General features: G+C 51.2%; 1 protein-coding gene and 1 long non-coding RNA gene across 10 annotated transcripts in view; one reads left to right on the top strand and one right to left on the bottom strand.

The window, feature by feature from the left end:
* The window catches only part of LOC309795153, a 399522-nt gene that overhangs the window by 176960 nt on the left and 209482 nt on the right, over positions 1-13080 (bottom strand). The window lies entirely within an intron of this gene.
* FGFR2 (fibroblast growth factor receptor 2) overlaps positions 1-13080 on the top strand; it is a 105230-nt gene that overhangs the window by 14014 nt on the left and 78136 nt on the right. For 5 of the 9 annotated variants that reach the window (XM_082611589.1, XM_082611588.1, XM_082611594.1 and 2 more), the window contains one exon: positions 12689-12955. The exons of the other annotated variants lie outside the window; for them this stretch is intronic. In XM_082611589.1, the coding sequence (XP_082467715.1) occupies positions 12689-12955 (267 nt within the window). The remainder of the gene's footprint in view (positions 1-12688; positions 12956-13080) is intronic. 9 annotated transcript variants of the gene reach the window in all.

The raw sequence follows: 13080 nt of genomic DNA, 5'->3' as shown, positions 1-13080 counted from the left end.
CCTGACGCTGGTCTTGAAGGCAGTGGGTGCCGCCTTGATTTGCTGGCAAGTTCACCGCGTTGGCCCTAGTCAGCCCCGGCCAGGTGTGCCGGCTAGGTTGCTCTGTGCCCACTTTGGGAATCCTCCAGACCTCTCTGCTGTCCGGTGAGAGGTACCTACCCTTAAAGGTATGGCGAGTAAGGAGGTCACGGGCAGCCCTCAGCTGGCACTTGAGTGGGGCATCTCCTCGCTCCTTGACAGTCTGGAGCTGCGGTTCCTTACCAGACCTACGTGGATGCAGGGAGACGGCCCCGGGAAGCCAGGGAGACCTAGTGAACACGATTCTGGTCCCCTCTTGGGGGCCTCACCTGGGGACTCAGAGATTCAAACAAGGCTTCCTCCTCTTTCCATGGAGAGGGGTGCACAGTCTCAGCTTAAGAAAGGACCTGGTACACCCTGTCCACGTCTTGGGAAACCAAGATGTGGGGGAGCCGTGCACAGCCTTTCCAAGAGCAAATGCTCCCAAGGGTTTTGAAAGGGGCTCTCTTAGGAGGTAAGGGGCTCTTCAAAGTTTGTTTCCTTGAAGTTTTTACCTCTCTGCAAATAGGCGGCTTAGGGTTGGGGAGAAAGGTTAACCACGGTGGCGCCTATCTTAATTTGGAATTTCCTGAATGAATGTGGTTTCAATCCTCAGGCACAGGATTCCCCTAGGGAGACTTTTTCTTTTCTCTGCGTATCACGGGAAAAAAGTGATCCCTGTGGCTTGTCCTGCCTTTCTGGGCCCAGCCCGGCTGGGAATGGGCCCTGCCCACCACAGAGGCTCCCCGCCCCCTCTGACTTAGGGAGACCTCTCCCAGGGGCCATTCTGATCGAGCTGCTCGCTAAAGACCCCTCGGGCTAGGAATCTGTGCCTTCGCCTGCCTGAGCAGGATTTCAGCACTGGCCGGGCCTGAACTTGCTGAGGCCCGGGCTGCCAGATCAAACCCATTCAGATGAGGAGGCCCATCTGTTTCCCAGTATCCAGCTGCTCTCCCTTCATTTGCAAATGGCTGGGATGCTGCTGGAGGGGGGACCAGACTGGGGACACATCTGCAGGCTCCGAGCGGGTGTTGGAACTGGGGTCCTGCTGAGAGAAGAAAGGCTGAGCCCTTTAAGTAAACTTGCTGAATAATACCCCCAAAAGGTCCTGAGTTGCAGAACCCGAGGCAACCTTGCCTTCAAGGAGTAACTCTTCACCTCCCTCTCCTCGTCAAGCTTCCCGTTTTCTTCCCCTCTCGTTTGCCGCTGGGGCCGCTTTAAAAGTATTCATGTATTCAGAACGTGCTCACTGAGGGAGGGGCTCGGGAAAATGTCCAGTAGGATTTGGACATTGATCTGACCTTTACGGGACTCAGAGGGCAAATTTATCCACTGGAGTTGGCACCATTTATGTCAGTAACGGGGCCGTGTGAGCCACAGGTGACACTAAGGTGGAAAGGCGACCGCCCCTGAAAACTTGCTTCTGAATGTAGTCAGACTGCTGGCTTTGGAGCATGCTCTCTGCAACGCAGGCAACTACCCCACTCACTGGAGCCCAGGTCCTCAAGCTAGTGGCCTCTGGGTCTGGCGTTCAGGGGTTTTCATGGCCTGCTGTCGGGTTGCGGTGAGTCATCCCTGAGCTCAGCTGGGATCCCCTTTTCTAGGGAGTTCTTTGGGGGTTACCGTGCCCCCCATACAAATATCAGTTATCTCAAATTTGTTGGATGGATGAATAGTAAATGGTATTTTAATAAGCCACAGGCTTCTTCCCTTACAAAAGTAATCAAACAGGTGTTGTACATGGCCGTTGATGACGACGACTCTCACAAGATCCTTGGATGTTTAGTTCCATTTGGGAACATTCCAGAAATCCTCATTTTGGTAACTTACATATATATGATGTGGCAGATTTGTTCATTTGAAAGAAAACCCCTTTTTAAAATCAGACAAATTCAAATTGAGGTTCCCATGTGATTGGAAAAATGTAATCTGCTGATCAGTTAAAATATTACTCAGCCATAAAAAGGAACAAAATTGGGTCATTTGTAGAGACGTGGACGGATCTAGAGACTGTCATACAGAGTGAAGTAAGTCAGAAAGAGAAAAACAAATACCGTATATTAACGCATATATGTGGAACCTAGAAAAGTGGTACAGATGAACCGGTTTGCAGGGCAGAAATAGAGACACAGACGTAGAGAACAGAGGTATGGACACCAAGGGGGGAAAGCGGGGGTGGGTGGGTGGTGGTGGGATGAACTGGGAGATTGGGATTGACATGTATACACTGATGTGTATAAAATGGATGACTAATAAGGACCTGCTGTATAAAAAAATAAATAAAATAAAATTCAAAAAATTAAAAAAAAAAGTATCAAGCTACAGCCCACAAGCAGGAGCCTGGCCTGCTCTGGCCAGTGCTGAAGGGTAGGCAGGCAGGGCACCCCTGCCGGGGTGGAGGCTTCTTTTAGGTGTGCCCCCCACTTTACAAAAGCCTTCCCAGGCAGTCTCTGGTTTTGTCCCCGTGGTGACCTTGACCTAGCCTGGAGGTAGCCTCTTCTACAGACCAGGACTCTGAGGCTCAGGGAGGAGAAGGGGCCGCCCAAGTTGACAGAGTTCATCACTGCCGCAGCAGGTCTCAAGCTTGTGCTTAGACACTGGAGCTGAACTTCTCACAAGGCGGCCCTTGGACCAGTAGTATCAGCATTCCCCGGGAACTTGTGGGAAATCCAGAATCTCAGACCCCACCTCAGGCCTCCTGACCTAGAAACTTTGGAAGGGGGGCCCTGGAAGCTGTGTCTGGCTGATCTTTATGCAAAATAAAGGCTGAGAAGCAGAGCCCCCCTCCTCACACCCCCCCACCCCCCAGCTCTCAATTGGAGTGGGTGGGTGGAGGCAGACTGTATTCTGCTGGGAATATACTAGATGGATAAACAAAGACCTGATGAATTGGAGATGCGAGCCATGCAGTCTGTCTTAATGGGAATCAGAGGAGTCTTCACAGAGGAGATGGTATTTGAGTTGGGCTTTGAAGGCTGAATAGGAGTTTGCCACGCAGAGTATCAGGACAGGGGATGCAGGTAGAGGGAACAGTGCCCATGTGAACAGACAAGCCTCGGGTGTGAGAGAGAGGGTAGAGCGGGATCTGGGGCCAGGAGCAACCAAGGCCTTAGTGTGGTTGACGTTCTTTGGGTTTTACCCTGTCGAAGTGTGGAGTGGTCTGTGCCTTTTTTTTTTTTTTTTTTAAGTAGTGGTAAGGTTTGCTTTTCAGAAGAGTGCTCTAGTGGCTCATGAAGGACACAGGGGGCGGCCCACGGGTGAGGGGTTGGGGGTGGTTGCAGAGCTCTTTTGGAGAGGTGGTAGAGGCCTGGAGTAGTGGGCCCGTGGGACCAAAAGCCACCCTTGCTTTTATTTCCAGAGCTGTTGCAGAGACGGACTGAATAGGGGAGGAGATGCGGGGACTGACGGAGATGCGAGGCGAGAGGGAGCAGAGATGCTTTAGGGTGGGTTTGGAGCTTGAGCTGATGGCACGTGGCGACTCCATGCAGCAAGAGGCCAGAGGAGGAGGACGAGGCTGAAGGTCATCTGCCGGTTTTAGATAGGACCTCTGCAGACACCCAGGTCACGTGTTCCCTCGGGCAGGTGGAAATGTGAACCCGCAAGCAGGGACTTGAGTGGCCTTGCCATGTAGGGGTGGGAAAAGCTGCAGAGATGGAGGAGATCAGAATGCAGGGAAAAGGACCAGAGAAGCTGGGGGTGGAATTCAGAGCGTATCCACAGGTATGCGGGGCGGGGAGGGGATTCCCAGAAGGGCAGGAAGGTCTCCAGGCACATTCCTGTTCTTGAGAACACATGTGCACACGCGTGTGCGCACACACACACACGCCAGCAGCAAACAGCATGCCGCCGTAGGTAAACAGGCACTAAACTGTGTGTTAGGGGCTCTCCCTTTTCTATCCTCGCCAGCCTTCCGCGCTGAGAAGGCCTGGTCAGGGGCGTTTCCTCCTTTCACGCTTAGCCGACTGCAGCCCCGGAGTAAGGCTTTCAGCCACAAGCTCTTCCCCACGGCTGGTACTTTGGAGTGCTTGCTAAGTGCTGGGCACTGTGCTGGGTGCTTTCCGTGCACTGTCAGTTATGGTTGTTCCTGGTCTGCGGGGGAAGCACGACGAAGTGACTAGAAAGCTCAGGGCCCTGTCCTGGGTCACGCAACTTCTAAGTGGCAGAGTTGAGACTCAGGCCTGTTCGAAGTCTGGTCTTTTAACATCCCCAGCCTGTCCTTGCCTTTTCTGAAGAGTCACCGGGGAAGGGACCACAGGGCAACAGCTCCAGGAATTGAAGGAGCATCGGACGAGGAAGGCGGCCTCCCACTCTGTACAGTGAAGAGGGCTGCCTGGGGGCAAGGGCTGCCACGAGGACTTGGGGACAAAACTGTTCTGGGGGGCAGGGGATTCATTTTTCAGGACTGGAGATGACGGTGTTTGTTCATTTTACAGGCGATGATGCCTCTGCAAGCCCACTCTTGACCTTAACGAGGGTGCTGATAAAGCTCAGGCAGATCCCGTTCATGCCTTCATTCCTTTACCTCCTCGTGACGCCCCCATCCCCGTTCCCCCCTTCTCCCTTCCTGGTTGTGGTGATACAGGGAGTACAAAACCTTCTGCTGAGAAAAAGAGACAGATTTTCCAGTGGTCTCAGTCAGTCGGCAGGGCCAGCTTTTTGATGATGTGGTTTTTCCTAGAACAGCATGCCCTAGGAAGCCTAGATTTCGAGAAGGGCCAGCCTCCTCCGCTGTGTCTAGCAAGCGTGTTTCCAGAAGGCAGGCTCAGGGCCTGGATGACCAGGTGGCTGAGCACGTAGGCTCACTGTATATCCGACCTGGGGCAGGGGAGCTACTTTGACACAACTCTTAGAGCCAGTTTCTGCTTCCCGGGCACTAGATACCCCGATGGCTTGTCTCTCTGGGAAATGGTTTTTGAACAAAGGGCTCAAATTTGAAGTTCTTGCTCAAGCAAAGCTGCCAATATCTAGGGATTTTATGCAGGTGGTTCTGCTCGATACCCTCATCCTGGTGGTCCAGTGGGAATCTTGCTCTCCCGAACGTGAGTTCGATGCACGCATTGTGACCAGGAGAAAACCTCTTTTGTGTCCCTCTTGTTCCCTTTCGTAGGACACTATAATTAATAGCCTAAAACCTTGGATCAAAAGAAGATGGGATGCTGACAGAATACGGGGTGAATATTTCCGCGTTTTGGGTCCGAATATTGGGCGATAATGGTGACTCACTCTTAAATGGGTACTTTCTTGGGCACTTTACTATTTCCACGTTTTTATTTTCTCTTAGGTAACAACATCATTTCTTGTCAAACCTGGAGAGCCGTTCACCATGTTTCTCAAAGACAGACCTAAATTATATGAGGGGTGTGCCTAAATATATACTTTTTAATGGTTACCATATTGGAAGCATTAGCCATTATCCCATCTGATCACAAGGAATGTGAGCCAGGCTAGAGTTTCTGGAACAGTCAAGCTACTGTGGCAGAGACAGCTATTAGTGGTTGTTCTGGCCCCCGTGATACCGCCAAGGAGAGTTTTAAGTCCTGACGTGAGTCTGCAAGACACCCCGACAAAGAGTTGGAAGAGAAAACTGCAGCCTGTTTACTTATCTGTGTTCCAGCGCTTTGAATTCTTTGAGGCCCCCATTTTTATGTTGGCAGTATTTCTTGAGGTAGAGAACTTTCATCTTTATATTGTGCAGAGTATTTGTCTCTCCCTTCCCCCCTTAAGGAACAAGTAGTACCCAGGCCTTATAAGGCCTCTGTTTGAGGCCCGGATTTTGTCTTCTGCAAGCCCGTTCTCGTAAAGGAGAAGCTTTGAGCCTGTCTGAGCTGAAAACAGCCAGCTCTGCTGCTGCCCTCTGGGTGTCTGCAGAACCCCCGTGCTAGGGCACGCAAGGGTGGTCATTTCTGGCTTGATTGCAGGGACACCAGGACCTTTAAATCTTTCTACGGCTAAGTTTTGATGCCACCTAGATGGAAACTGTGCCATAGAAAAGTGTGGGCTTTGCTCTGCCAAAGCCCCTGTACTCTAAGACATCGTGGATTACGGAAAAGTAATGCGATATAGATGTCTGTCTGTCCAGACTCCCTCCATTCCGGCTGGGAGAAAGTACTTTGGCAGTGCTGTGCATGTGAGGAATTCTGTATTCTGTTCCTATGGACAGGAAATGGGGGATTGGCCAGTTGAAACTTCTTGCCGGGACCGGAGTGTGGCCTCTACGGGCCATCGTGAAGACCAGGAGGGCGAGTCTGAAACAGCCACTTACCTGCTCTGTGCCCTGTGACATTGCGGTGACATGTGCAGCTGCGTCCTGTGTATTTCTTCTGTCAAGACGGTGGCAGCCCCACAGCAGTGATATTTATTCCTCTCGTGCAAGGTGGCAGAATGTCGGGAGGGCACCAGGAAACCAAGGTTTTACTACTCTTGCCCCACATGCTGGTGTTATAGCTCCCGGGGAGGCCTGCCACCCATACCCCCTAGCAGGACACCCCTTTCCCTTTCTCTTCCTTCCTCCTCTCTTGCTGAGGAATCTGTTTAGGGATTTCTTTCTCCATTTCTTCCCCTTCCTGGAGGAATGTCTTTAGGGCTTGGATGCCCCTGACTTTCTCAGTTGGAGAGACCTCAGGGGGGATGCATTCCAGGGGTGACCCCCCGTGCATCCTTGAAGCTGGGCTTCCCATTTCTTAGCTGTGATCATCTTGACCTTTGAAAAGACACTGGTCCCTAGGAAACCCTAGAAAAGGCTAAATGTGTGTAGTTAGTTGTCCCCTTGGCATATGCGGCTTTTTTCTTCCTTAACAGTTTAAACCTGTCATCCATTCTCCACGAAATGATTGGACAGGGCAAGACGTGGGTTTCCCATCTGTTCTCTGTTTGCGTTTGGGCGCCATTTCAAAACCCACACGGGAAAAGTTTATAGGCAAACGTTGTAAGAAGTGACAGTCTGAAGCGTTGCTATGGCTGGTACGGCAGCATCAAGTGTTACCTGAAACAGCTCCCTGTTCCAGATTCTCTCCTGCTTCAGCTGTCTCAAGACAGCCTCCCGACGACACCAGGGAAGAATCCAGCTGGTCGTGTACAGCGAAGTCCCAGAAACCACAGCCTTTTCTGACTTTTACAAGACTTCCCCCTCCCTGGGCTCTGCTCACCCCCAGCAAGGATTGGCTTCCCTGTGTTGATTTCCTGTGAAGTAAAGCTGGTGACATCAGCGTGATGTCACACCTGTGCCCTGATCCACTGCGGGACTTGGGGTGTCAGGCAGCCCTCGCCTCAATCTTCTCTTCCCAGTTGGAAGCCCCTCAGTTCTACATTCCAGTAGCTCCCAAGGCATCCCGGCTTCAGAGTTTCTTAAGGGTGGGAAGGAGATGCAGCTCCGGACAGGAATCACACACCAACCGTATGCAGTGGCGGCTGTTAGTCACACCATTCACTTTTTGATGAGCTGTAGAGATGCCCATCTCTCATTTTTTAATATCAGATTAGTCCATTTATTGGAAAGCAGCTGTGAGATAAGATGCCACTGGTGCTTCTCAAGTGTTTGAAACTTGTGGGGAGAAAGTTCAGATTGATGCAACCAAAGATCTGCACAGCCGAGCTGTCCCCGCCAGTCGTGTGGCCTCAGCAAGTAGAAACACGTGCCTTTTCGTCCTCCCAGAAAGTAAACTCAGCGCCTTGTTTGTTTAACGCTTTTAGGTACAGAGACAAAGAATGTCCAGCACTGGTGTGTGCGCTGCAGCCTTCTTGCTTCTTTGTGGATTGTAATTTATATTTTGAAAGATATGAGGAAACATCTTCTGTCCGTGGAAGCCTCTGGAAGAGCAGTTGGTGTAGAGCAGGGTGGCTTCTGGAGCCTTCTCCTCATTGTGTTTTGGTGAGAACAGATGAGGGAAGCGTTGGGCTGTGTGTGTGCTCTGCATGGATCTCTCCACTCCTGTCTATAAGAAAGAGTAAAAAGGATGCTACAGTACCAGAAAAAATAAATGCAGGAAATATTAATATTGCTCTAAAAGGTACTGTTTACATCTCTCAGGGAATACTTTGCCCCATGTCAACCATCATATTTTATAGAGCCGGCCGTGCACCTTGGTGGACTCAAGGGGAGGCACTGACCTGTGACCCGGGGAGGTGATCACGTCACAGTTAGATGGGTGGGTAGGGTACCGCAGATGCAGCATCGCCGAGGTCAGAGGGAACCGGCCCGTGTCTCCACGGAGCAAAGTGAGGTCGGTACCACTGTGCAGGTGTCCGCTGAGCACTCGGGAGCACGTGGCAGGGAGTCGTGGAGGATAGCGGCACAGAAGAGAAACCAAGCCCCAGTGGCCGCATGGGAGGGGCCCGGACAGAGCTGCATCCTCTGAGCCAGTGGTTTGGGTCTCGGGCTAAGTGTCCGTGTCCTGGGATGTCTTTGATGCAGGAACCTGCGAGCTGGGCCGCGGAGCTGCTGGGTGGCCTGGGATGGGCGTGTCGTTCTGCTCCTCACCCCCACCATGTGCCCCCCTGGTCTTCCCCGACTTTTTATCCCCAACCTCTTCTGCCTTTTTCCCCCCTTTCTGTTCACTCTCCCATCCTCCCTAAGTTGCGCTGGAAGTCCTAGATTACGCAGGAGTGTTGCTGGGTTCTGCTGGGGTTTCCCAAAGCCACCACAGACCCCCAGATGAGCCTGCTGTGAAATAATCAGCTGGGGAGGGGGGAGCACACGCTTTCGGAATTTCCCGCCGGTAGTAGTTACTGGTTTCAGACCTTGAAGGTGGATGGCTTAATGTTATGAATGAACATCGTTATCTTATTGATGTATTTTGGGGAATTATTTTACTATCCTTGAAGCTTATCACCTAATTGGAAAACTGGGTGACAGGTTTTTTTATTTTTTTTGCGGTACGCGGGCCTCTCACTGTTGTGGCCTCTCCTGTTGTGGAGCACAGGCTCCGGACGCGCAGGCTCAGCGGCCATGGCTCACGGGCCCAGCTGCTCCGCGGCATGTGGGATCTTCCCGGACCGGGGCACGAACCCGCGTTCCCTTCATCGGCAGGTGGACTCTCAACCACTGCGCCACCAGGGAAGCCCTGGGTGACAGTTTTGACCTGGTTTTCCTGGAAATTAAAACCACTCTTAGTATCTCAAGTCACCTTACTAGTCCGTTTGACCTGGGAGCCCATCATTAGTAGCATCATTCTGTATCCATGGCGATACAAATCCAGGAGTCTCTCTGATGATCCTCCGAAAAGAGTGGTGCTCGAGATCGTGGTAGTGTCTTCAGCCTTGAAGAACGACGGAGATAGTGACCATCATGGGCCTAACAAGGTATAGTTGCAAGATCAGGTTCATACTGAATGGCTTGTTGGAGTCTCAAGATAATATCCTGTTTGGGGGGCATTCTTGCTTCTCAGGAGATGAGGAAGCTGAGGCCGAGAGGTTAGGTAGGAGCAGAGTGCGCTTGGACCTCAGGGCTTCATCCTTTTCCCAGACAGGCAGCACGCACTTAACCAGCATCTCCTGTGTGTCCAGCCTGAACAGGACGTGGTCCTTACCGCCCCGTGTTACCTCCTTCTACAGCAGCAGGTGGTGGTGTCTTTTTGGTGATGTTGGTCCAGCATCTCAGATACTCCTGGTTTCAGCAAGACTTTGTGGTTTACCCATTTCAGATGAAGGAAAGGCTTCTCAGTCCAAATGCTTTCCTTTAAAAATGGGGAAATCATAATTCCACCTTTGTCTGGAGAGACATTTTTCTGCATCATAATTGCAAGTGTCTTGCTTTTTTAAAAAAACAAACAAACCAAAACAAAACAGTATTAGAGCTTTCCAATACCTCCATGAAATAGGGACATGGCTTCCCCTTATCCAAGGGCCAGGACAGAACAGGTTGGCCCTACGGGTCCTGGGCTCTCCTTTAAGGGAGGAAAGTGTTGCTGCTTCTGACCAGCTGCTACCTTGCTCAGTCATCTCTTGATGACCAGTTCTGGCTCAGAGGAAAGCAAATTCCACAACATTCTTGGTAACTTGCTCATCATACAATGTGGTTGTAATAAATATCGATTATTTTATGACCCAGGCTAAGCCACTGGCAATTCATTCTAACATTGTGGGTGCTGTTTCTGTAATCAGTTGTTGGAGACCCAGGACCCAAATGACATCTGATCCTGGCCTTGACCAGCTGTAAAAGGGGTGGGCCAGGTGGCCTTTGGGGGCCCATCATTTCGGATATTGACTGGCCCTGACTCTAGGAGGTGGGAAGTGGGAGATGCTCTGAGATTATGGGCCAAACTGATTTCTTTGTTCTTCTCCATTTCCCCTCTTACCCGCATTTCTGCTCAGGATCCAGAGTTCAAAACATTTTTATTAGTCCCTGAATTCAGCAGCATTATGACTTAGCCTCGGGAGGCCTCATCTGAGGACCTTCCAGCTAAGTTCCCAGCAACATCTTTTAAGCATTGCTTTGCCCTTCACTTCTCTCTAGAGAAGACTTCTCTGACCATCCTATACAACAGGAGTTGGTGAACTTGCTCTAAAGGGCGAGACTGTAAATATTTTAGGTTCTGCAGCCCGTTAGGTCTCTGTTTCAACTACTCAGCTCTGCCACTGTCACATCACAGCAGCCCCAGACAATATGTAAGCATGGCTGTGCGCCTGTAAAACTTTGTTTACAAAAACAGGCGATGGCTGGGTTTGGCCCGGGAGCTGTGGTTTGCCAGCTCCTGCTTTGGAGCCCAGAGCCTCCATCTCTGGGTGTGCCACTAACCTGCTGAATTCTTCTCCCTGACACTTAGGACCACCCTACATACTTTATAATTTTGTAGATGTTGTATTTATTGTCTGTCACCCCACTGTAATTAATATCCCATAAGTGCAAGGACTGTTTTTGTTTCCTGTTGCTTCTTGAGCATCCAGAATAAAAAGCAGCATGGCCCGTAGTAGGTGTTCAATAAATAATTGTTGAATGAGAAAAACAAACTTTTGAAATGTAACCTGCTTGTCAGTTGGGGCTCTCTGCCCTTGTTTTGGGGTGTGTTTTTCCATATTAAATATGACTTGTATCTTCTTCTCTTTGTGTGGTTACTTCTTTATGTTCCCATCCTGTTCAACGTCTGGGCCCTTCTTGGTGTGGATGCCTCGGTGAGGCTAGGGGTGCCCCTTTGGGGGGCCCTGGCCCTCCATGTTGGCTGGCGGTGGTGGTGGGGAGAAGGATTTTTCTAGAACCAGATGCGTGCGGCTCTTGCTGGTCCTTGGATACAGGGACTGAAACGTGAAGTAACTTTCTTTCAATCTTATGTGGGAGATTGGTTCAGACCACATTCAAAAGGACAAAACAATTGCCTTGTGATGCTGCCCAGCTTTGGAACCGTCCCAGAGCTGGGAAGCTTTGTGTTTTGCTGGGCCTGGGACTCTGGGTACCATTCATAGTTCTCACTGTGAAGGATGAAAGCCGATTCATAGACCCTCGTGGGTCCCGGCTGGCAGCTCCGGCTGTTCTTAAAGACGCATGGCTCCTTGTCACTCCTTTCGCGGAGGCTGGATCCTGCCAGGTCCCATCTTGCCCTGCAGGTTTGGGGACTGTGATCCTGTCCGAAATGATCACCTTCCATGTGTCTGCCTGGGGCAGGGGAGGGGCTCACAGAGAGCCACAAGACCTCAGCCCTGGCTTCAGGATCTTGGCATCTCCGAGGGGAGACCCGCTGCACTCTGGGCCAGGGTGGCTGGTGGCACACCCTCATCCGGGAGGGCACGAGTGATTTGGGCCTTGAAGGACAGGTTGGTGTTAGTGTGGAAGCAAGGGAGGAAGGAACAGCCCTAAAGGAGACAAAGGCCGAGGCCTGAGGAGGCTGAAACCCAGGGTGTATGGCGGGGGCTTGTGGGCAGGGAGCGGTCCAGCTTTCCGAATGGAGCAACAGGCCTGCAGCCTTCAGCAGCTTCATTTCAGGATCCATTTAAGTGTAATGGGGACCGCCTCTTGGCCCACTGGGGGCATTTTTCTCTTTTCTGTTTTGACGTTAACGCCTCCAGGCTATTATCATTGTAAGAGAAAGCAGTGTATCCCAGCTCACCCAGCACAGAATTAAATCTCCAGACCAGAAATGTTCGGATCTGAGCCTGAGAGTTTGAGGCATTTCTTTTTAAGAAGCTCAGATTTATGACAACAGGCAGAGTCAGCACAAACAAATAGGGGGGTGTGTGTGTGTGCGTGCGTGCGTGCGTGCGTGTGTGTACACAGCCATGCAGCCATGTGGAATGAAACCATTTGTAAAACACACGTTCTCACAGATTAAAAACGCCACAGTGGTAGACTTTCCCGGGGGTTACAGTGTAAGCAGGCTTTGGATTGATAATCGACTTCAGAGTTTTCTTGTATAGTGTCTTTCCAAGTTGGGTTTGGGGTTTGTGTTTAACGCTCTACAGTTTGCGGAAACTCAGTGGGGCAGCTTTTGCCGGGTGCTTCCTCTGGTTGGTTTTGGATGCTCCTTTTCTCCTTGGTGAGGGAGGCTTCTGGGGGTGCAAGGAGAAGCAGACACCCCTGGGGCCATTTGCAAAGCATGAACTGCCTCTCCTGGGAGTCAAGGGGCCTCCACTGACCTTTGTTGGACGTTCTCTCCTTTCCCTCTTTCCCATCTGTCTCCGTCTTCTCTCTCCCACCTTTCTGCAGAGCCATCAACCAAATACCAAATCTCCCAACCAGAAGTTTACGTGGCTGCGCCCCGGGAATCGCTAGAGTTGCGCTGCCTGTTGCGAGATGCCGCCATGATCAGTTGGACTAAGGATGGGGTACACTTGGGGCCCAACAATAGGACAGTGCTAATTGGGGAGTACTTGCAGATAAAAGGTGCCACGCCTAGAGACTCCGGCCTCTATGCTTGTACTGCCGCTAGGAATGTAGACAGTGAGACTGTCTACTTCATGGTCAATGTCACAGGTGAGTTGGCCTGCCAGCTGTCTGCTCTCTCTCTTCTCTGTAGCCATTTTTCTGGGTAAGGTGTTATTCGACAAGTGAAATCATAGTGGGATCTGTTAATTGGATGCCAGGCACAGAACTTCACA

Source organism: Mesoplodon mirus (assembly GCF_964341445.2).
Source record: "Mesoplodon mirus genome assembly, chromosome: 2".
Lineage (NCBI taxonomy): Eukaryota > Metazoa > Chordata > Mammalia > Artiodactyla > Ziphiidae > Mesoplodon > Mesoplodon mirus.
Note: the sequence above shows the minus strand (reverse complement) of the source record. Positions and strands in the feature narration are given on the sequence as shown.